Genomic DNA, 24,661 nt, shown 5'->3' on the forward strand with positions numbered 1-24,661 from the left:
TGAATACTGAAAACCCATGTGGTTCGTTTCCAGTGACACGATAATTTATCATGGGAGGTAAGGGAAACAGCAGATAAATGAAACTTTTTTTTAGGCGTGGTGAAAGATACAAGAAATTTGTGAGAAATATGAGAAAGCCACCACACTCATAAGAATGGGGAACTGAAAGGAAAGGGCATTAGTGAAAAAATTGGTAAGAGATAAAGTATTGGGATTGAAAGTTGACAAATCCCGGTCACCTTATGAGGAGAGTGAAACTGTGAAGGAAACTCGACCCCAGTAAGAAGACTGTGTTGATCAGACGGTCCGATGAGTTGAGGAGTGACAAATGGAGTTTAATTTTGATAAACGTGAGGTGCTGCATTTTGGAAAGGCAAATCAGGGTAGGTGTTACACACTTAATGGTAAGGTCCTGGGGAGTGTTGTTGACACCTCGGAGTGCAGGTTCACAGCTCCTTAAAAGTGGAGTCCCAGATAGATAAGATACTGAAGAAGATATTTGGTATGCTTTCCTTTATTGGACAGAACATTGAGTACAGGAGTTAGGAGGTCATGTTGAGGCTGTCCAGGATGTTGGTGAAGCCACTTTTGTATCAGTGCCTGCAATTCTGGTCTCCCTGCTGTAGGAAGGATGTTGTTAAACTTGAAATGGTTCAGAAAAGATTGACAAGGATGTTGCCAGGGTTGGAGGGTTTGAGGTATCGGGAGAGGCTGAGAGGTTGTTTTCCCTGGCTGAGGGGTGACCTTACAGAGGTTTTTTAAATCATGAGGGACACGGATTGGGTAAATAGACAAGGTATTTTCCTTGGGGTGGGGGAGTCCAAAACTAGAGGGCATAGGTTTAGAGTGAGAGGGGAAAGATTTAAAAAGGATTTCAAGGCAGCTTTTTCACACAGAGGGTGGTGTGTGTATAGAATGAGCTGCCAGAGGAAGTGGGGGAAGCTGGTACAACACAATATTTAATAGGCATTTGGATGGGTATATGAATAGGAAAGGTTTAGAGGGATATGGGCCAAATGCTGCAAATGGGACTAGATTAATGTATGATATCTGGTCGGCATGGACGAGTTGGATCAAAGGGTTTGTTTCCATGTTGTAAACTCTATGACTCTAAGACTCTAGTCGGCATGGATTTGTGATTGGGAAATTGTGTTTGACAGTCTTGGATCTTTTTTGAGGATGTTATTAATGAAACCAATCAAGGGAATTCGAAGAATAATGCGCATTTAGATTTTCAGTCAGGTTTTGTTGAAGCTGCTTTGTCTTGGGATGTGTTGAGCTTTGAGTGTTGTTGGAGGTGCACCCACCAAGGCAAGAGATGAGTGTTCCATCACACTCCTGACTGAAATGTGGTGCACAAGCTTTGAGGAGTCAGGAGGTGAGTTACTCACTGCAGGATTCCTAGCCTCTGACCTGCTCTTATATGTATTTATACAGCGAGTCCGGTTCAGTTTCTGATCAATTCTGATCAATCTTTTGAGATTTCTAGACACTTGTTGACAAATCTTACTGACATGTGTTGACAGGACTCGATGAGTTGGGCAAGCTCAAGCGGCTTATGATAGATTTTAGATTTTGTGTACAATCACCACTGCAGCCAACTGTGCGAAACGGAACGTGAATCCCCAACCAAAGGACCTTTGACCCCAATCCTGGCACCACATTCACGGGGAGACCCCAGCTCTCTGGCTGTTGGTAAAAAAAAATCCATTGAGAACAGTCCTGCTCTTACCTGATCTGATCTCCACAAATTGGCTTCCAAACACCACTTACTCCAACATCGCGTTACAGTAAAGACATTGGATCATTTAAATGGCCACCTGCCTCCAAAAACCATGCCCCTCCCACCAGATTCAGAGACAGGATTTGTAATTTCAGACAAATTTTGGCATTTTTGCATCAGCGCGGACTCACGGAAATCTGGGCTCAGATGACGAGAGGTCAAGAAGTGTTGATGTCCCGAAGAACCTGGGTGTGCTGTGTTCTCTAGTCAATAAAAGGTAGAATGTTTGTGCAACATGAAGGCAAATGGTATGTTAGTTTTTACTGCAAGGGGATCTGAGTACAGCAGTGTAGGCTCTTGGTGAGACCACACCTGGAGATTTAGTTGCCTACTCTGAGGAAGTATATACTTGCCAGAGAAGAAATGCATGAGAGAGTCACCAGATTGAATCCCTGGATGGCTCTATCACAGAACTATTACGGTAAAGAGGGAGGCTATTCACTCCCTTACCAGAACAAGTTCAAATCCCCAGCACTAATCTCATGCTTTTTCCCTGCACACCATTTCTATCCAAATTACCATCCAATGCCTCTCTTCAATGCCTCATGTAAACCTGCATTCACCACGTTTTCAGACAGTGCATTCCAGACACTAACTACTTGTGGGATGTAAGTTTTTGACCACATCACACTTACTTTGTGTCCACATTAATGTAAATCTATACCAGCTCATTCTTTTTTATGAATGGGAGCAGTTTCCCCCATCTACTCCGTGAAACCCTGCTTACGATTTTGAAAACCTCTCTCAAATCTCTTTTCCGCTTTTTTTCTCTCCAGGTAGAAGAGTCCCAGGTTCTTCAACCTATCCTCATCACTGAACATTCTCATTCCTGGAGCCATTCTAGAAAGTCGCTTTGGCACTCTATCTAATGTATTCACATGGTTCATGTAATGTGGGGCTCCCAGCAGTACACGTTACTGCAGCTGAGATCTAACAAGTCTCCTGTACATGTGCAGCCTCATCTCCTTGCTCTTATACTCTAAATCCCCATCAATAAAGCCAAGAACACTGTCTGCTTTCCTTACTGCTCTCTCCACCCATCCTGCCACTTCCTATGAACTGTACACAATGAGACCCAGGATTGTCCTTTGAAGAACGATTGAGGAGATTGTGTCTGTCTTCTGTAGAGTTTTCAAGTGTGAGAGGTGATCTCATTGAAACATACAACATTTTTCCAGGGCTGAACATGGCAGAAGCAGAAAGGATGTTTCCTTTGGCTCAGGTACCTACAACCAGGAAAGCACAGTCACTAAATAAAGGGCAAGCCATTTAAGACTGAGATGAGAAGGAGTTTCTTCATTCAGAGGGTCTGGGAATGCTCTACTTCTAAGAGCTATAGAACCTTAGTCATTGAGGGCGTTCAATATGGAAATCGAAAGATTTCTTGATATATCAAGAGATACGGGGATAACAGGAAAATGGCGTTAAGGTAGATGGATCAGCCATGATGTAGAATGACAGGGCAGGCTGATGGGACTGAATGGCCTTCTCTTATTCCTATGTTCCTGTCCTGATTTTAACCAGTGTTTTAATTTAAACTGGAGATAAGGAAAGTGAGGTGAGGTGACCAGAGAGTGACCAGTGTTTGTGGAGCTGTTCCCTGGGCTGAGTTATCATCTACTGATCTGAAAGGGAAGCAGATTATTACAGAGAAATGTCAAAAAAGAATAAGGTTTGGGTACACACTGTTAACTGTCCATTGCTTGGTCCACCATACGTGCTGTATAACTCCATGACTCTGTGTGGATGATTATGACTAATTTGTATTGTTTCTCTTGTCTATTACAGCGCACCAGCAGCTTTGGGAACTTTGACCGATTCAGACATCATCCACACACGTCCAAGCCAGAAGAGAAGCCTGACGACAGTGTACGTGTTCTTGTTGTTCGGTCAAGGACCAAGAGTGAATGGGTTCTGACCTCCGTGCTAACAGAATGACGTTCACCCACTGACCTATCCTTCTCACCTAAGGATGTTACCGGCAACACTCTGGGGAAAGGCACCGAGCAGCCACCCGTTTTAAGGCCAAATCAGGCCTTTTGGTATCAGATTAATGGATATCTTGAGCGTCCTCTCCTGTCTCTGGTATTTTGCCAGCAGCGGCGAGTGGTTGGGAGTTTTGCTGTAGTGTTTTTGTGGACAGGTGTTTTCGAGATGTCATCTGTCTTGTTTAATCATTCAAGGTCATCCTCATCTCTGCTTAACTAAATTATACATTTTTAAGTGTTCCACTTTTACACCCTTTCAGTCCCTGCAACTTATTGAATACAGATACCTCTCTACAGTCTCCACAGACATATTACATCCTCTTCCACTTTTTTCTCACTTTCTCTATGGTGTGTATTCATCTCTCCCTGACTGTCTAGATTAGATTCCCTACAGTGTGGAAACAGGCCCTTCAGCCCAACAAGTCCACACCAACCCTCCGAAAAGTAACCCATCCAACCCATTCCCCTACATTTACCCCTGACTAATGCACCAAACACTATGGGCAATTTAGCGTGGCCAATTCACCTGACCTGCACATCTTTGGACTGTGGGAGGAAACCAGAGCACCCGAAGGAAACCCACGCAGACATGGGGAGAACGTGCAAACTCCACACAGACAGTTGCCTGAGGCAGGAATTGAACCTGGGTGCCTGGTGTTGTGAGGCAGCAGTGCTAACCACTGTGCCACCGTGCCGCCCATAGGTGTGTCTCTGTCTGCCTCTGTCTCTGTCTTTATGTATGTGTGTGTGTGTGTGTGTGTGTGTGTGTGTATGTGTGTGTGTCAGAGAGACCACTGTGCCCATTATGTGTGTGTATTTGTTTGCTTATGTGACCAGGTTTAAGTGTCCAATTATGTATTGTTTGCATGAGTGACTGTGCACAGTTTTGTGTGTGTGTGTGTGTGTGTGTGAGAGCGTGTGGCAGTGTATGTGTGTGTGTGCACGTGTGTGTGTGTGTGTGTGTATGTGTGTGTGTGTGTATGTGTGTGTGTGTGTGTGTGTGTGTATGTGTGTGTGTGTGTGTATGTGTGTGTGTGTGTGTGTGTGTATGTGTGTGTGTGTGTGTGTATGTGTGTGTGTGTGTGAAAATGTTCCTCTTTATGTCACCATTGCTTGTCTTGCCAGTCACCTTAAAGACGTGTCCTCACTTTTTTGATCCTTCCACCAATTAAATCAATTTCTTTCTATCTGCTCTGTTCAGATTGCTCATGACTTTGACCATCACTTACAAACCATCACTGAACCTTGCTTTCCCCACAGAACATGAGCCAATTTCTCCCATTGTTCTACATCACTGAAGTAGGCAGATGAAGTGGGACTGAGAAACTCATCAAGATTAATAGTGATGTCTTCTGCATTTGAACAATCTATTGACACTTCCTACTTTGTCCAGTGTGTGCAAAATAGTAGTTGGGTGATTTGATACTAAGTGGCCTATAACTCGAGACAACACCTCATTGAGGGGGCAAAAGCCATCAGGACAAAGAAGGAAAGCAACAGTAGAGTTGTCAACCCCCCAGCATTGCAGTGGAGTTTCCAGGAATTAAAATTATTGGGAAAAAACACTCCTATAAAGATCTTTAAACCACACAGTGTGCAAATTGGCTTTCTGTTTCCCACATGACAACTGAGACTGTATCACATTTGTACTTCATTGACTGTGATTAGCTTTCTCAAGGTGCTATATAAATGGAAGTTCCTATGAAAGTTCTTATGATAAAACTCCTTTCTGGGAGAAAGCAGCAGTCCAAGTGGTGAACGAATTTATTGTTTTAAGCTTGTTACTTGTGAAGATGGAACACAGAGGGGTTTGCAAGTTGACTAACAAGGGATTTCTTCTGGTCTCCTAGGCTGGTGAAACCGAACAGGGAGCCGAAGCTGCTGGGGAACAGAATCTGCCAAAGTCTGGGCAGAATGGGAGTGGGCTGGGGAAAACCATGCGCGCTATTTCCAAAACCATGAAGAAAAAGATGGCACGCAGATATGCCAGTGCTCTGTCAGAGGGGATGGTGAGTTTTACCATTGTATCCATTGCCAGTTCCAACCCCTCTACACCAGAACTATTTTCTAACATGTCGGTCAATTCCTAAGCATCTGTATCCCTCTGCTCCCCACCTACGCATGCATTTATCCAGACACATCTTAAATGAATCTACCGTGCCTGCCTCTACCACCTCTGCTGGCAACACGTTCCAAACGCCCACCGCCCTCTGTGTAAAGTACTTGCCACATGTATCCCCCTTAAACCTTCCACCTCTCACCTTGAAAGCATGGCCTCTCGTTTTTGAATCCTTCACCCTGGGAAAAAGCTTGTCTCTATCCACCCTGTCTATACCCTTCATGATTTTGTAAACCTCAATCAGGTTCCCCCTCAATCTTCTTTTTCCAAGTGAAAATAAACCTAAACTACTCAACCTCCCTTCATAGCTAGCACCTTCCATACCAGGCAACATCCTCGTAAACCTTCTCTGCACCCTCTCCAAAGCGTCCACATCCTTTTGGGAATGTGGCGACCAGAACTGTACACAGTCTTCTAAATGTGGCCAAACCAATATCTTGTACAATTTTAACATGACTGGCCAGCTCTTATACTCAATACCCCATCCAATGAAGGCAAGCATACTATATGTGCCCTCTTGACCACTCTATCCACCTGTGCAGCAACCTTCAGGGTACAATGGACCTGCACTCCCAGATCTCTTTGCCCATCAACTTTTCCCAAGGCTCTTCCCTTCATTGTATAATTCGCTCTAGAATTAGACTTGCCTAAATGCATCATCTCACAATTGTCTGGATTGAAAACCATCTGCCATCTTTCTGCTCAACTCTCCAATCTATCTATATTCTCCTGTATTCTCTGACAGTCCCTTACGCTTTCCGCTACTCCACCAATCTTTGTGTCATTTACAAACTTGCTGATCATACCAACAGTGCCCTCTTCCAAATCATTTATGCATATCACAAACACAGGTGGCTCCAAAACTGACCCCTGTGGAACACCACTGGTCACCTTTCTCCATTTTGAGAAACTCCCTTCAATTACTACTCTCTGTCTCCTGTTGCTCAACCAGTTCTTTATCCGCTCAGCTAGAACACCCTGCACACCATGTGACTTCATTTTCTCCATTAGTCTACAGTGGGGAACCTTATCAAACACCTTACTAAAGTTCATGTGTATGACATCTACAGCCCTTCCTTCATCTAACAACTTGGTCACTTCCTCGAAGAACTCTATTAAGTTGGTAAGGCACGATCCCCCCCCCCCCCCCCCCCCCCCCCCACCCCCCACAAAACCATGTTACCTATCACTGATAAGCTCATTCTTTTTTAAATATAAATTGATCCTATCTCTCAGTACCTTCTCCAGCAACTTTCCCACCACCAACGTCAGGCTCACTGGTCTGTAGTTACCCGGAATATCCCTACTACCCTTCTTGTACAGGGGGGCAACATAAGTTACCCTCCAGTCCTCCAGCACCTCACCTGCATTTAAGGATGCCACAAAGATATCTGTCAAGGCCCCAGCTATTTCCTCTCTCGCCTCCCTCAGCAACCTGAGATAGATTCCATCCAGTCCTGGGGATTTGTCCACCTTAATAACCTCTCACCTACCCAAAACATGTTCCCTCCTTATGTCAACGTGATCCAGTCTAATCAAACTTCCATCTCTAATCTCAACATTCATCATGTCCCTCTCCTCAGTGAACACTGATGCAAAGTAATCATTCAGAATCTCACCCATTCTCTCAGTTTTGACACACAGCCTTCCTTCATTATCCTTTAGTGGACCAATCTTTTCTCTAGTTACCTGCTTGCCTCTTATGTAAGAGTAAAATGCTTTGGGATTTTCCTTAATTCTGCTCGCTAAAGCTATTTCATGACCCCTTTTAGCCTACTTGATTCCTTGTTTAAGACTTGTCCTACTCTTCTGATATTCCTCCAGGTCCCGTTCTGTTCTTGGCTGCCTAGACCTTATGTACACTTCCCTTTTCCTCTTGGCTAGTCGTACAATTTCTCCTGTCATCCATGGTTCATGAATCTTGCCCTTCCTATCCTTTGCCTTCAATGAGACATGCCTATCCTGCACTACCATTAAGCTATCTTTGAAAGCCTCCCACATCTCAAATGTGGACTTCCCTTCAAATAGCGGTGTCCAATCCACATTTCCCAGCTCCTGCTGAATTTTGATATAATTGGCCTTGGCCCAGTTTAGTACTCTTCCCTTAGCACCACTCTCCTCTTTATCTACGAGTATTCTAAAACTTACAGAATTGTGGTCACTGTTCCCAAAGAAATCCCCACTGCAACTTCTATCACTTGTCCTGGCTCGTTCCCCAGTACCAACTCCAATATGGCCCCTTCCCTCTTCGGACTATTGACATACTGCTCTTGAAAACTCTCCTGGATGCTTCGTATAAATTCTACTCCATCCAGACCTCTGACGATAAGTGTATTCCAGTCAATTTTGGGAATATTAAAATTTCTCATCACCACTACCCTATCTCCTCTACATCTATTCATAATCTGTTTACCTATTTGTTCTTCTACCTCACGCTCACTGTTGGGAGGTCTGTAATACAGCCCCAACCATGTAACTACACGCTTCTTATTTCTCAGCTCCACCCATAATGCCTCACTACCCAAGATTGCCATAGTGTCCTCCTTTAGCACAGCCGTGATATCGTCCTTGACCAGCAATGCAACTCCACCCTCTCTTTTACTTCCCTCGCTGTCCTGTCTATCTCCTGGAACATGTAGTTACCAATCATCATGCTCTTCCTTCAACCAAGTCTCTCTGATGACAATAATGTCATAATCCCAGGCACCAATCCAAACCCTAAGTTCATCTGCCTTACAGACTATACTCCTTGCATTAAAGTGGATGCACTTCAGGCCATCAGTTCTTTTGCGTTCACCTGCTCTCTGCCTATTTTTCCCTTTATTAATGTTATCTTCATAATTCTTACAGTCTCCAGTCTCTACCTCACTACCTACTTGTTCTCTCTTCTGGTTCCCAGCCCCCTGCCACATTAGTTTAAAACCTCCCCAACAGCAGTAGCAAAAACTCCCCCAAGGACATTGGTTCCAGTCTGGTTCAGATATAGACCGTCCCTTTTGTAATAGTCCCACCTTCCCCAGAATTGGTCCCAATGTCCAACAAATCTGAACCGCTCCCTTCTACACCATCTCTCAAGCCACATCATTCATCCTGCCTATTTTTTCATTTCTACACTGGCTAGTACGTCGTACTGGTAGTAATTCCGAGATCACTACCTTTGAGGTCCTCCCCTTAAACTTTTCTCCTACCTCCCTGAATTCTTCTTCCAGGACCTCATCTCATTTTCTACTTCTATCGTCGGTGCCTATATGCACCAAGACAACTGGCTGTTCACCCTCCCCTTTTAGAATGCTCTGCAGCCGATCAGTGACATCCCTGACCAGAGCACCTGGGAGGCAACATACCATCCGGGAGTCCCGTTTTCGTCCACAGAACCGGCTATCTATTCCCTTCACAATAGAATCCCCTATGACTAGGGCCCTACGAGACGTTTTCCTGTGCTTCTGAACAGCAGTGCCCACCACAGTGCTATGATCATGATAACTGCTGCCCTCCCCTGGTAAGCCATCTCCCCGAACAGTATCCAAAACGGTATACCTGTTTTGGAGGGAGATGACTGCAGGGGACACCTGCACTGCCTTCCTACTCTTTCTCTGCCTTTTGGTCACCCATTCACTGTCTCCCTCAGCAATCCTAACCTGCGGGGTGACCAGTTCACTCAATGTGCTATCCTCGACCTCCTCAGCATCGCGGATGCTCCACAGTGAGTCCATCCGCAGCCCCAGAGCCGTGATACAGTCAAACAAGAGCTGCAGCTGGACACACATCTTGCAAGTGTAAGAGTCAGGAACGTCAGACACGTTCCTAAGCTCCACATCAAGCAAGAGGCACCTGCCACGGGTCTGAGGTCCCCTGCCATTGTAAGTCTTAGCTTTATATCAACTAACTAAAACCAAACAATGCACTTAAATAAATGAAAAAGAAAGATAAGAAATAAAAGGCTTACCTTGCAGGGTCTTTTTCCTCCGGTTAGAGGAGGGGGCAGGAAGGAGATACTACATGTGTGGTATCTCGGGTTTAGCCACTGCCCAAATATAAATTAAGCCCTTACCTTCCCAGCAGCCCTCGCTTCACTCCACCTTCTCTTCTCGCCACTCGTGCTTCTATCAGGAAAAATATGTGCATTGAAAATTAACGGTAAGCCAGCGGGCTGAGAAAGTTCTAAAATCCAACAAAGGACCTCCAAAAAAGTAATTATGAGGGAGAAAATAAATGTTGAAGTTGCAAGTAATAGTAAGATAGAAAGCAAGAGCGTCTGTAGATGTATAAAAGGAAGGGAGTGTCCAAAGTTAACACAGGGCTCTTAGACAATAAGGCCGAGGACAAAATAATAATGGGGACCAGAAAATGGTAAAGGAGTTGAATCAATATTTTGTATCAGTCTTCACAGTGGAAGACACGAATAGCAATCCAAAATTACAAAATAATCAAAGGACAAAGGGAGGAGAGGTAATAAATGCAATAACTATGATTGGAGAAAATGTTTTAGGGAAACAAATGTGTTAAAAGCTGATATGTCTCCTGAACCTCATGGGATTCATCTGAAGATATTAAAGAAAAATAACTACAGAGATAGTGGATGCACTGGTAGTAATCTTCCAAGAAACTTTAAATTCTGGAAACATCCCAGTGCATTGTAAAATTGATAATGTAACAACTTTTCTAAAAAGAAAAGGAGGCAAAAACACCACATAGCTATAGGCCAGTTAGCTTAATGTTGGCTTTTAGGAAATGTGACAGCAACTGTTATAAATAATGCAATCACAGAGCATTTAGAGATGGATAAGATGATCAAGTGGAGTCAGCATGGCTTTGTGAAGGGGAAATAGTGGCTGATAAATTTCTTAGAGCTCTCTAAACAGGTAACGAGCGGGACAGGTAATGGGAATGTAGAGAATGTAATACATTTGGATTTTCACAAGGCATTCGATAAGGTACCAAACATTAGGCTACTTAATAATGTAAGGGTCCATAGTGTTGGAAAGAGTCTATTAATACAGATAGAGGGTTGGCTAACTAATAGAAGGTATAGATTTGGGATGGGGGGGGGGTAGGGGATGCATTTTTAGGATGGCAATCTGTAACAAACAGAGTGCCACAGGGATCAATGCTGGGCCATAATTTTTTACAATGCGCATTGATCACATAGATGAGGAAAGTGAATGGACTGTAGCCAATTATGCAGAAAAGACAAATAATAGATGGGCAGGCAAGTGATGAGGATGAAACAAAAGGTCTACAGAGGTTAAGAGAATGGGCAAAGGCTTAGCAGATGAAATGTGATGTAGGAAAAAGTGAGGTTATGCACTTTGGCAGGAAGAATAGAGGAGCTGACTATTATTTAAGTGGAGAAACACTGCAGAAAGGTCCAGAAAAGAGGGTGTTGAGATTAATGCACAAAAGATTAGAAGCCAAAGTCACAAAATAATAAGGAAGGCAAATAGAATATTCACCATTATTTCAATAAATAAAGAGACATTATTTAAATTATACAAGATCTCAGCTGAATCAGTTGTAAGCCCTTCATCAAAGGAAAGAGCGTTGGAGGCAGTCCAAAGAAGGTTCACAAGGTTGATTCCAGGTATGTAGGGACTGTCTTATGAGGAGGGGCTGAGTAGGTGGACCTTAATGAGTTACAGAAGAATGAGAGGCAACTTTTAGTGAAACATGTAAGATTCTTTGAAGACTTCACCAGGTAGATGGGAAAAGGTCATTTCCTCTTTGTGAAAGAGTCTAGGACCAGAGGGTATCATCTCAGAATAAGGGGCTGCCCATTTAAGACAGAGATGAAGGGGAATTTCTTCTCTCAGAGGGGAGTGAATCTGTGTAATTTATTGCCACAGAGGGCTTTCTTGGCCAGTTGGAAAACTAAGAGATTAATAAGAAATCAAGGTTATGGGGAAAGTGGAGTTGAGGATCATTAGTTCAGCCATGATTTCATTGAATGGTACAGCAGACACGATGGGCTGAATGGTCTACTTCTGCTCTTAAGCCTTAGGGTGTCCAATACAATAAGTGTTCATTACTCACATTAATTCATCAATCTGGAAATTGCTGGTTGCGACATTTTCAGCTCTCTATTTATTTTTTTGTTATCTGGTTGTTTTCTTCATTAGTTTTTTTTCATTTTCCCCCACACTATGGGGTAGCACGGTGGCTCAGTGGTTAGCACTGCTGCCTCACAGCCCCAGGGTCCCAGGTTCGATTCCAGCATATTCCCCCTGTGTCTGCGTGGGTTTCCTCCAGGTGCTCTGGTTTCCTCCCACAGTCCAAAGATGTGCAGGTCAGGTGAATTGGCCATGATAAATTGCCCATAGTGTTAGGTGCGTTAGTCAGAGGGAAATAGGTCTGTGTGGGATACTCTTCGGAGGGTCGGTGTGGACTGGTTGGGCCAAAGGGCCTGTTTCCACTGAGTAGGAAATTTAATCTATTAGTAATAGTGCTTATATTTCCCCCAGCACCCATATTGTGTGTGCGCAGGTGTGAGACACAGTGAAAGACAACAGGTGGACAAATCTTTATTCAGTTTCCACCACCAGGAAGAAAGGAAACACCCGAGTGGCCTGTGACAAGTCTGTTTATTAGAAAGAAATAATCAAGCTTATTCACTCAATTATTTTTAAAGTTTAGGTGCTCTGGATACAAGAATATATGTAGCTAACACCACAGTGTTAATGTTCAGTTACATTTTAAATACTGAACCCCTCTAGCTCTATTTCTATGCTAAAATTAACTTGTATCAGATATTGGTTAGGAAAAGTGCAGCAGGTCAGGCAGCATCCAAAGAGCAGGAGAATCAACGTTTCGGGCATGAGCCCTTCTTCAGCCCTTTCCTAAAGAAGGGCTCATGCCCGAAACGTCGATTCTCCTGCTCTTTGGATGCAGCCTGACCTGTTGCGCTTTTCCAGCAACACATTTTCAGCTCTTACCTCCAGCATCTGCAGTCCTCACTTTCTCCTCAAATATTGGTCAGACCAGATTGGAGTTCTGTACACAGTGCTTGTCTCCAAATTACTAAAATGATGATAAAAAGCAGATTTACAGGAATGATACAGCATCATGATCCTTATCATGAGAAACTGACGAGAGAAGAGATGTCAGATTTTAAGCTGTTGACTTGGTCGAGGTGTTTAAAATTATTGAGGGGGTTTGATAGGATCAGTGTAGAGAAGATGCTTCCACTTCTGAGCAAGGTTTTCAAAAAAATGACAGTCACCGTTGTATCAAAATCAGAACAGGCATCTTTACCCAGAGAGGGTGAGAATATGAAACTCACTCCCCTAGAGAGTGTTTGAGATGAATAGTAAAGATACATTTGAGTGAAAGCTTGATAAAGCGTGAGGGAAAAGGACATGTTGCGGCTGTACAGAACATTGGTTAGACCACTTTTGGAATATTGTGTGCAATTCTGGTCTCCCTGCTGTAGGAAAGATGTTGTAAAACTTTAAAGGGTTCAGAAAAAATTTACAAGGATGTTGCCAGGGTTGGATGTTGAGGGTTTCAGCTATAGGGAAAGGATGAATAGGCTGGGGCTGTTTTTTCTGGAGCTTTGGGGCTTAAGGGTGACCTTATAGAGGTTTATAAAATCATGGGGGGCATGGATACGATAAATAGACAAGGTCTTTTCCCTGGGGTAGGGGAGACCAGAACAAGAGGGAATAGGTTTAGGGTGAGAGGGGAAACATTTAAGAAGGACCTTAGGGGCAACTTTTTCATGCAGTGTGTGTGGAATGAGCTGTCAGACGGAGTGGTGGAGTGGTGGTACAGTTAAAAGGCATCGGGATGGGTATATGAATAGGAAGGGTTTAAAGGGATGTGGGCCTAGTGGTGGCAAATGGGACTAGATTAGTTAGGATATCTGATCAGCATGGATGAGTTGGAACAAAGGGTCTGTTTGTACTGTACATCTCTATGACTCTATGACCGTGTTGGGTAAAGTAATGTGAGAGAGGCTGGTATATTGGGGAAGTACCAGATTGGATTGTCTGAGTCCAATAGCTTGTGGCTATGTTACAAACACCTTGCAAACTTCCACTCACCCTCTCCAAATGCAGAGTACAGTTTGTTCTGAGCACAGGCTGTGGCTAATATTTAGCAGAAGACAACTTTGTTAAAGGTCACAACACTGCAGAAGCATTTTTGTTGGATGGAAGTCACACTGCCAAGTTAATATTGCAGGCACCGTTCAACTGCAGGCCAAGTTCCAAAGAGACTGAATTTAAACTGGCAGAGCCCACTTAAGAATCCCACCTAAGGAGGTGTGACACTACTTCAGCTTCTCAATGGGTGTTACACTCAGTGCTGATGTGTCCAAACCAGATAAGCAGCATCCCACATTGGCCAGTGTCAAATGAGCCTCCAATTCTTGATGTAATGTTTCAGTTTTGTCCCTCAGAGTTACTGCTTTGGCATCCCAGCGGCAATGCAGGCACCATTTTACTCAGTCTGAAGTGGTACAACAAGCTGAGGAGCACTTAAGAAAGCTAAGGTTCAATGAATTATTAGGTCAAAGCTTTCACAATGTTAAGGGACATAAATAGGGTGGATAGAGAGGAACGAGTTGGCAAGTCTAGAACAAGGGAACTGTACAGGTCTTGCAGTGCCATGGTACTGCTCCTACCTTTGAGCCAAGAGGCCCAGGTTCAAGCCTCACCTGCCCCAGAGTTTTGTGAGAGGGGAAAGATTTAAAAAGGATCTGAGGGGTGATATTTCACACCGAGGCTGGTGCGTGTTTGGAATGAGCTGACAGAGGAGATAGAAGGATTAGTTACAGCATTTTAAACACATTTAGACAGTTGCATGGATTGGAAGGGTTAGAGGAATATGTGCGAAATGAGACTAGGGCAGTTTGGGATACCTGGATGAGTTGGACCAAAGGGTCTGTTTCTGTACAGTATGACTCTATCTATAATTAGGAGAAAGTGAGCTCTGCAGATGCTGGAGACTAGAGCTGAAAATGTGTTGCTGGAAAAGCGCAGCAGGTCAGGCAGCATCCAAGGAGCAGGAGATTCAACGTTTCGGGCATAAGCCCTTCCTCAGGAATTCCTGAGGAATTTTCAACTCTATCTATAATTAGGAAAGTTAACCTGAAAGCATGAGACGCACCTTTCAGGAGTATAATTAGGAAATGCTTACAGTCATAGAGGTCAACAACATGGAAACAGGCCCATCAGCCCACCTGCCAATGCAGCCCAGGTTTCACAATTAAACCAGCCCCATTTACCTGCATTTGGTCCCTATTCCTCCACATCTCTCCCATCCATTTACCTGTCCAATTGTCTCTTAAATGACAAAATTGTACTTGCTCCCACCACTCCCTCTGACAACCTGTTCCAGACACTCACCACCCTCTATGTGAAACAAATTGCCCCTGTGGACCCTTCTGCATCTCTCCCCTCTCACCTTAAACCTATGCCCTTTAGATTTAGGCTCCCCTACCAGGGGGAAAGGCTGTCAGCTATCTACCTTAGCTGTGCCTCTCATGATTTTGTCGACCTCTGTAAGGTCACACCTTAGTTTCCTGTCCTTCAGCAAAAGTCCCAGCCTATCTATCCTCTGCTTACAACTCAAGCTTCCAGATGCAAAGGGTGATAAAAGTTTGATAATCTCTTCCACCAATAATAATTGTTGTTGGATAATTTCAAAACTGCAATTGATACATTTTTCCTAAATGTGAGGATGGGAAGTGGTAAAGGTAAAGGTCAGGACAGGCCTCAGTTACCACACAACCAACTCCTGCTTCAACGTTTCTCCATGATCTAAGTTTCCAAGAGAGATTCAGTAGCTGTCGCAATTGTTCAAGGTTTTTAAGAGAAAACTTGTGTATTCCAGCCTGAGGCCAATGCAGAAGTGACAAGCCAAGCCATTGGAGAGCACGACACAGAGGACGGTACCCTGAGAGCTTGCGAGTCCATGGAGAGTCTCTACAGCCTGAACAGTGGGCAGAGCTCGTCCAGTAAGTAAACTGATTAGGCTGGCCAAAGGGAAAGCTCAGAAACTGCATGACCACAGCAGTAGAGGACAAACCTGACAATACTGATCGGGGCTATTCGTGTCTATGGAAAGAGAATCAGCATTAAAGCTCAAAGTTTGTGAGAAGATTTGCAGCTCGGGTGCTTGTTGTTGTGGTTCTGTTCGCCGAGTTGGGAATTTGTGTTGCAGACGTTTCGTCCCCTGTCTAGGTGACATCCTCAGTGCTTGGGAGCCTCCTGTGAAGTGCTTCTGTGATGTTTCCTCCAGCATTTATACTGATTTGTATCTGCCGCTTCCGGTTGTCAGTTCCAGCTGTCCGTTGCAGTGGCTGGTATATTGGGTCCAGGTCGATTTGCTTATTTATTGAATCTGTGGATGAGTGCCATGCCTCTAGGAATTCCCTGGCTGTTCTCTGTTTGGCTTGTCCTATAATAGTAGTGTTGTCCCAGTCGAATTCATGTTGCTTGCCATCTGCGTGCATGGCTACTAAGGATAGCTGGTCGTGTTGTTTCGTGGCTAGTTGGTGTTCATGGATACGGATCGTTAGCTGTCTTCCTGTTTGTCCTGTGTAGTGTTTTGTGCAGTCCTTGCAAGGACAAACAGGAAGACAGCTAACGATCCGTATCCATGAACACCAACTAGCCACGAAACAACACGACCAGCTATCCTTAGTAGCCATTTCCTGATGAAGGGCTTATGCCCGAAACATCGAGTTTCCTATTCCTTGGATGCTGCCTGACCTGCTGTGCTTTAACCAGCAACACATTTTCAACTGTGATCTCCAGCATCTGCAGACCTCATTTTTTACCCAAACAGGAAGACAGCTAATGGTCTACATCCATGAACACCAACTAGCCACGAAACGACACGACCAGCTATCCTTAGTAGCCACACACGCAGATGGCAAGCAACATGAGTTCGACTAGGACAACACTACTATTATAGGACAAGCCAAACAGAGAACAGCCAGGGAATTCCTAGAGGCATGGCACTCATCCACAGGTTCTATTAATAAGCATATTGACCTGGACCCAATATACCGACCACTGCAACGGACAGCTGGAACTGACAACCAGAAGCGGCAGATACAAACCACTTTTAATGCCAGAGGAAACATCACAGAAGCACTTCACAGGAGGCTCCCAAGCACTGAGGATGTCACCTAGACAGGGGACGAAACGTCTGCAACACAAATTCCCTGCTCGGCGAACAGAATCAGCGTTAAAGTCTCAGCTTAATGGCATTTAAACACATTAGAGATGTGAGAGCTTTGTCGAAGCTGGAAGAAAGAACCAAAGGCAAGGTCTATTTCAGGGCAAAAGACAGATCAACTTAAATGAGAAAGGTGCAAGACGAAAAGGGTGGTGAAGCCATTTCCACTTATAAAAGATACAGGAGCGAAAGGGCATAGAATTAAACTGACAGGGGAACAAAGCAAGGATGATGTGAGAAAAAAAAACATTTTCACACAGTGGGGTAGTTAGGATTTGGGATTTCCACTGCCTGAAAATGTGGGAGAGGCTGGTTCAACCGAGGCATTCAAAAGGGCCATTGGATACTTTTTAAAATAACAACGGTGTACGGGATTATGGGAAACGACACAAGGTTATACAACCAGACGAGACAGTAGAGCCAGTGCAGGCAAGATGGCCCCTTTCTACACCAGAAAAATTCAGTCTCCTGTGATTTGGAAAACAAGAAACAAATGATAAGAACAGAATCACTATTAGGAAATGGTTTGGAGGAGCCGGTGTTGGACTGGGGTGGACAAAGTTAAAAATCACACAAAACCAGGTTATAGTCCAACAGGTTTATTTGGAAGCACTAGCTTTCGGAGCGGGGCTCCTTCATCACATGGTTCTCAGGTGGTGATGAAGACAACCACCTGATGAAGGAGCGATCCTCCGAAAGCTAGTGCTTCCAAATAAATCTGTTGGACTATAACCTGGTGTTGTGTGATTTTTTAACATTATTAGGAAAGATTGTTCAAGAGATGCGAGCAGTAGTTATGATTCTAAATTGATTTAAGGAAAGGGATAAGCTTGTTCTGGTTAGTACACATAACTGGATCTCACACGCCAAAAGATGTCAAATTACTTTGGTTCTGATCTTAGTGATGGTTTGCGATGTGGCCTAAGATTTTGCTTCAACATTCCTTGACTTCAGCCATGAGACTCCCATTTCTCACATTATTCCTTCAGATATGAAAATTATAAATCACAGAGTCATACAGTGCAGGAGGAGGCCATTTGGCCCATTGTAACAGGGCTAGTCCTTTGAAAGAGCTGTCCAATTAGTTTCACTCTCTCTTTCCCCATAATGCTACTTTTTTTTATTATATCTATCAAGTTTTCATTCATTTTTATGTTGTAAGTTCCTATTAAATCTTGTTCCTCCCCTTTTTCATTCTGGGCATTCCAGAACATATTAACTAAACATCATTTCCATCACTCCCTTTAGTCCTTTATATTCCACGATCGATAAGCCCAATAGATATTGGGAAATGATGATCGAGTGGTATTATTTAGAGATCTAGTTATCTCCTAGAATCCATACAGTGTGGAAATAGGCCATTTGGCTCAACAAGTCCACATCAAAAAGCGACCCAGCCCAGATCCATTTCCTTACCCTATTTTTCTACATTTACCCCTGACAAAGGCACCTGACCTACACATCCCTGAACAGTATAGACAATTTAGCATTGGGCGCAGCCTGGTGGCTCAGTGGTTAACACTGCTACCTCACAACACCTGGGACCTGGGTTCGATTCCCACTTTGGGTGACTGGCCGTGTGGAGTTTGTACATTCTCCCCCTATCTGCGTGGGTTTGCTCCAGTTTCCTCCCACAATCTATTGGCCAAGCTAAATTGCCCATAGTGTTCAGGGATGTGTAGGTTAGGTGCACTAGTCAGGGGTAAATGTTGGATAATATGGTAGAGCATTGGTTTGGGTGGGTTATTCTTCAGAGGGTTGGTGTGGACTTGTTGGGCTGAAGGGCCTGTTTCCATACTGTAGGAATTTGATCATTCTCTATGAACCAAGCCCCTCATAACACCAATATTTTCAGGAATGGAATTGATCCAATAATGCAAACATTTGGTGGCGCAGTAGCACAGTGGTTAGCACTGCTGCTTCACAGTGCCAGGGATCTGGGTTCAATTCTCACCTCGGGCAACTGACTGTGTGGAGTTTGCACGTTCTCCCCGTGTCTGCATGGGTTTCCTCCGGGTGCTCCGGTTTCCTCACACAGTCCAAAGATGTGTGGGTCAGGTGAATTGGCCATGCTAAATTGCCTGAAGTGTTGGGTGTAGGGGAACGGGTCTGGGTGGATTGCTCTTTGGAGGGTCAGTGTAGGCTTGCTGGGCTGAAGGGCCTGTTTCCACACTGTAAGTAATCTAATCATTTTTAAAATAAATTTACAACCATCTTCTCCCAATATCCCTCAATCTCACCTAATCTTCACATCCATCAGTCCCACCTATCCAACTCCTCTCTGTGTCACTTACTCCCATCTATCTACCTGCTGCTCATATCCCTCAATTGCACTTACCCACCTTCTCTTCAGCCCTCAACCTCATCCATGTTCCACCTTCCATATCCCTCGAACCCACCTATCAATATCCTCTCTGTATCCTTCAATCCTACCCACCCACTTCATAACTTCAATCCTACCCACCCTCTCATCATATCCCTCAATCCCACCTAAACACTTCCTCCCAATCCCCTCAATCCAACCCACCCACCATCTCCCTGCAATGTCTTCTCTCTCTGTTTAATGATATCCAAATTGCCTTGAGCCCAGTTAATCCCATCTGCTCCAATATCTCTTCCTGCCATTCATTCCTCAACTCCATTATCCTTTGGATGAGAAATCATCCCCCAGGTTTTTTTAATGTCTTCCTAGTTTCTGAGTCATGACCCTAGTAAGAGTGGATGCTGGTCATGTTCCATGGTTTGTGTTTCTGACACTTCACCAACTTGACCAGCTTCCTATCAGTATCAGTTCCCATCATTACCGTGAAAACTTTAGTCATGTTTCCCAATATCTCTTGGTTTCCTTAGTCCTTGCTTATAATTTAAGAATGATGGCTGTTGAACTTTTCATAAGTGCTGCAGAGTAACATATGATATAAATACTGAAAAACAAAACATTTTTGACCACCGTGAATGAGGATGTACGCTGGGCTTAATCTACTTCAGCTGATTCAGGTGATAAAACAATCTCAAGCAAAGACTGTTTGAGCTCGCTTAATGCGGTTACCTGTCTGTCACAAAAACAACCACCCACGCTTTCTTATCAGTGGCTTGATGTTATAAGTGCTGATGAGCTGTTAATTTATTCCATGTTCCCTTCGCTCGAAAGGGCACAGTTCAGTTCATCTGAGATGTAATCACTTTGCCTTGTGGAGACAAACTCATTCTGAGTAGACCACTGAGTTCACCACTTTCCAAATCTCCCTTCCCCTCACCTCATCCCAGATTCCACTGTCTGACTTAGATCTGGCCCCCTGACCTGACTTGCCTGTCCATCTTCCTCCCCACCTATCACCTCCTACCCTTGCCCACCAATCACCTACCTTTCCCCTAACCCCACCCCTCATTCCCCCATTTATCTTTCAGCGCCCTTCCCCCTCCCAGAAGGGTTCTGCCAGAAATGTTGACTGTCTTGTTACTGCCTGACCTGCTGTGCTTTTTCTAGCATCATATTTTATCAACTCCGGTATCATCCCTCAAGCGACTTTGATAATGGACCCCTCCGTTATTTTTTCCTCAAGGCTTTTGGTTGCCATATTTCCAAAATTGCAATAATGATCATACATTCATTGTCCTTCATTTGATTGTAAACTGCTTTCAGATGTCTGCCTTGAAAGTCATTGTAACAATACAAGTCTTTAAAGGATGCTTAACATAGGTCCACACATTGGCTGTTGTCTGAAGGTCTATTGGGAGTGACATTCTGAACATATTCCTCCATTGGACACAGGATGACATGAATGGTGGTGAGAAGTAGAGATGATCCTAGCCTTCCACTTTCATGTATGTTTTTGCTGGAAAGTACTAACTCTGTTGGACCATATTCTTGGCGATGTTAATACATGGATTCCTGCCTACAACTTTATCCCGAAATCAAACAGCCTTTATTCAACAGCTAACCCCATTTCAATGTCATAATAATTCATAAACAAACATCTTACAAGCACACAGGAGTATTGAATGTGAGGAGGCCATTCAGCCCCTCAGACCTGTTTCACAACACATCATGGGGTGGCATGGTGGCCCAGTGGTTAGCACTGTTGCCTCACAGCACCAGGGTCAAAGGTTCAATTCCAGCCTCGGGTGACTGTCTGTGTGGAGTTTGCACATTCTCCCCATGTCTGTGCGGGTTTCCTCTGGGTACTCTGGTTTCTTCCCACAGTCCAAAGATGTGCAGGTCAGGTGAATTAGCCATGCTAAATTGCCTATAGTGATCGGTGCTTTAGTCAGAGGGAAATGGGTCTGGGTGGTTTAATCTTCGGAGGATGGGTATGGACTTGTTGGGCTGTTTACACACTGTAGGCAATCTAATCTAATCAATGGCTGATCTATAACCTCACTCCATATCCTCTTCTTTTCCCTATTCCCTTTGCTGAACAAAAATCTATCAATTGACTTAAAATGACCTAGCACCAATAGCTATTTGTGGAAGAGAGTTCCAAATATCTGCCACATTTTGTGGTGAATTGTGCTTCTTAATTTTACCACAGAGCAGCAGGATCGTCAGAGAGCGGAAGGAGCCCATTTGGCCTGCTGTGCCAGTATTGGTTTCATTGCCTTGTGCTAGGTTCCTGCCTTTCACCGATATCCCTGCACACAATTTCACACCCCACAACTCCCCACCCCTTCCAAACGTAGCACAAGCCTCCCATGAGCAACGCTCCGATGACCTGGGTCTTTGTGTTCAGTCGGGACTCCTCTGTGACTCTGCCTGCAGTTCCATCAATGTCCACCGCGGAGCTCTAGTACAGCTGACAGAACTCCAGAAGATAGATTCCCTCCTAAGTAAAAGGACCGAAGTCCCACTCTGCATGAACCCAATCACGTGAAGCTCAATGTGGCTGTGAAGCTGACTTGTTCTCCTGTGTCAGCTCACCACCTTTGTGTGATGTGACTGTAACTGTGATCATTCAGCCCCAATCGTCTAAATTTCTCTCCTAGATATGGACCAGTATGTCATATTCGCCAGTTTTACTGGTCCTGCTGCAGCAAGGCCTAAAACCTTTGAATAGACCTTAAACTCTTGTCAAAGTTTTTAAAAATTCATTCATGGGATGTGGGCATCACCAATTGGACCAATATTTATTGCCCTGTCCCTAGTTGGCCCCTTGAGAACATAGAACATTACAGCGCAGTACAGGCCCTTCGGCCCTCGATGTGGCACCGCCCTGTCATACCAATCTGAAGCTCATCTAACCTACACTATTCCATGTACGTCCATATGCTTGTCCTGTGACGACTTAAATGTACTAAAAGTTGGCCAATCTACTACCGTTGCAGGCAAAGCATTCCATACTCTTACTACTCTCTGAGTAAAGAAACTGCCTCTGACATCTGTCCTATATCTATCACCCCTCAATTTTAAAGCTATGCCCCCTCGTGCTCGCCATCACCATCCAAGGAAAAAGGCTCTCCTTGTCCACCCTATCTAACCCTCTGATTATCTTGTATGTCTTCATTAAGTTACCTCTCAACCTCTTCTCTCTAACGAAAACAGCCTCAAGTCCCTCAGCCTTTCCTCGTAAGACCTCCCCTCCATACCAGGCAACATCCTAGTAAATCTCCTCTGCACCCTTTCCAAAACTTCCACATCCTTCTTATAATGTGGTGACCAGAACTGTACACAATACTCCAAGTGCAGCCGCAGCATAACCTCATGGTTCTGGAACTCGATCCCTCTATTAATAAAAGCTAAAACACTGTATGCCTTCTTAACAACCCTGTCAACCTGAGTGGCAACTTTCAAGGATCTGTCTACCTGGACACCGAGATGTCTCTGCTCATCTACACTACCAAGAATCTTACCATTAGCCCAGTACTTTGCATTCTGGTTACTCCAACCAAAGTGAATCACCTCACACTTGTCCGCATTAAACTCCATTTGCCACCTCTCAGCCCAGCTCTGCAGCTTATCTATGTCTCTCTGTAACCTACAACATCCTTCATTACTATTCACAACTCCACCGACATTAGTGTCGTCTGCAAATTTACTAACCCACCCTTCTACTCCTTCATTCAGGTCGTTTATAAAAATGACAAACAGCAGTGGACCCAACACCGACCCTTGCGATACACCACTAGTAACTGGACTCCAGGATGAACATTTCCCATCAACCACCACCCTCTGTCTTCTTTCAGCAAACCAATTACTGATCCAAACAAGAGGTGGTGCTGAGCTGCTTTCTTGAACCACTGCTGTCCACGTGCTGTAGGCAGACCTTCAGGAGGGAATTCCAAGTTTTTGACCCAGTGACAGTGAAGGAATGGCCGATATAAATATATTTCCAAGGAAGTAGCCCTATAAATAGTGGATGCATTGCTGGTCATCTTCCAAGATTCTATAGACTCTAGAAAGGTTCCTGCAGATTGGAGGTAGCTAATTTAAACGTCAATGTTTAAGAGGAAGAGAGAAAATTGGGAATTATAGATCAATCAGCCTATTGTTGGTGGTGGAAAAAGTGCTGGAGGCTGTAGTAAAAGAATTAATAACTGAGCATTTGGGAATTAGTGGCTTGATTGGACAGAGTCAGCATGGATTTATGAAACACAGGAACATAGAGGGTAGGAGCAGGAGGAGGCTATTTGGCCCTTCAAGTCTTCTCCATCATTCACCACGATCAAGGCTGATTGTCCAACTCAATAGCTTCATCCTGCTTTCTCCCCGTAACCTTTGATCCCATTCACCCCAAGTGCTTTACCTAGCCGCTTCTTGAATACATTCAATGTTTTAGCATCAACTACTTCCTGCGATAATGAATCTCACAGGCCCATCACTCTTTGGATGAAGAAACATCTCCTCATTTCTGTCCTAAATGGTCCACCCCAAATCTTCAGACTGTGACCCCTGGTTCAGGACACACCCACCATCAGGAACATCCTTGCTGCATCTACCCGCTCCAGTCCTGTTAGAATGTTATAAGTCTCTATGAGATTCCTCCCCGCCCCTCCCTCATCCATCTGAACTCCAGCGAAAACAATCCTAACCTAGTCAATCTCTCTTCATAATTCAGTCCTGCCATCCCTGGAAACTGCCTGGCAAACAGGGAAAGGAAAATAATGCTTGACAAATCTACTGGAATTCTTTAAGGATGTAACTAGTAGAGTTGATGAAAAGGAGCCAATGGGTGTGATTTCTTTGGACAATGAGAAGGCTTTTGACAAAGTCCCAAATAAGAGATTATTGTGTAAAATTAAAGTGCATGGTTTTGGGGTAGTGTATTGTGATGGATAAAGAACTGGTTGTGTTATGGACCAGGCCAGACCCCCCCTCAAAACATACTAAGTCCCTAGTTTTTCTAGTTGTTTTAGGCAGGTGTAAGGTGGGTATTCCAGGAGTGATGCAGCTGGTCAAACCACTTGGCTTCAAGTAAAACAGAATGTATTTACTCACCACAGAATGAAACACAAACAAAACATAACAGAATAACAACTATTTGAAAACTCAACCGACACGATCCCCACAACTTAACAAAGGAGCTGTTCCAATTTCCTGTGACATCCCCATAAATGCTCTCCTTGGCAAAAAAAGTCAAATCAAGCACAGGT

The 24,661-nt window shown here is 44.2% G+C and overlaps 1 protein-coding gene across 3 annotated transcripts in view; it reads left to right on the forward strand.

Annotated features, from left to right (window-relative positions):
• The window catches only part of LOC132820875 (SAM domain-containing protein SAMSN-1-like), a 111,349-nt gene that overhangs the window by 72,237 nt on the left and 14,451 nt on the right, over positions 1 to 24,661 (forward strand). For all 3 annotated transcript variants that reach the window (XM_060833234.1, XM_060833235.1, XM_060833236.1), the window contains exons 2-4: positions 3,572 to 3,652; positions 5,622 to 5,780; positions 15,722 to 15,845. In XM_060833234.1, the coding sequence (XP_060689217.1) occupies positions 3,572 to 3,652; positions 5,622 to 5,780; positions 15,722 to 15,845 (364 nt within the window). The remainder of the gene's footprint in view (positions 1 to 3,571; positions 3,653 to 5,621; positions 5,781 to 15,721; positions 15,846 to 24,661) is intronic.

This window comes from Hemiscyllium ocellatum, chromosome 12 (assembly GCF_020745735.1).
Source record: "Hemiscyllium ocellatum isolate sHemOce1 chromosome 12, sHemOce1.pat.X.cur, whole genome shotgun sequence".
Taxonomy (NCBI): domain Eukaryota; kingdom Metazoa; phylum Chordata; class Chondrichthyes; order Orectolobiformes; family Hemiscylliidae; genus Hemiscyllium; species Hemiscyllium ocellatum.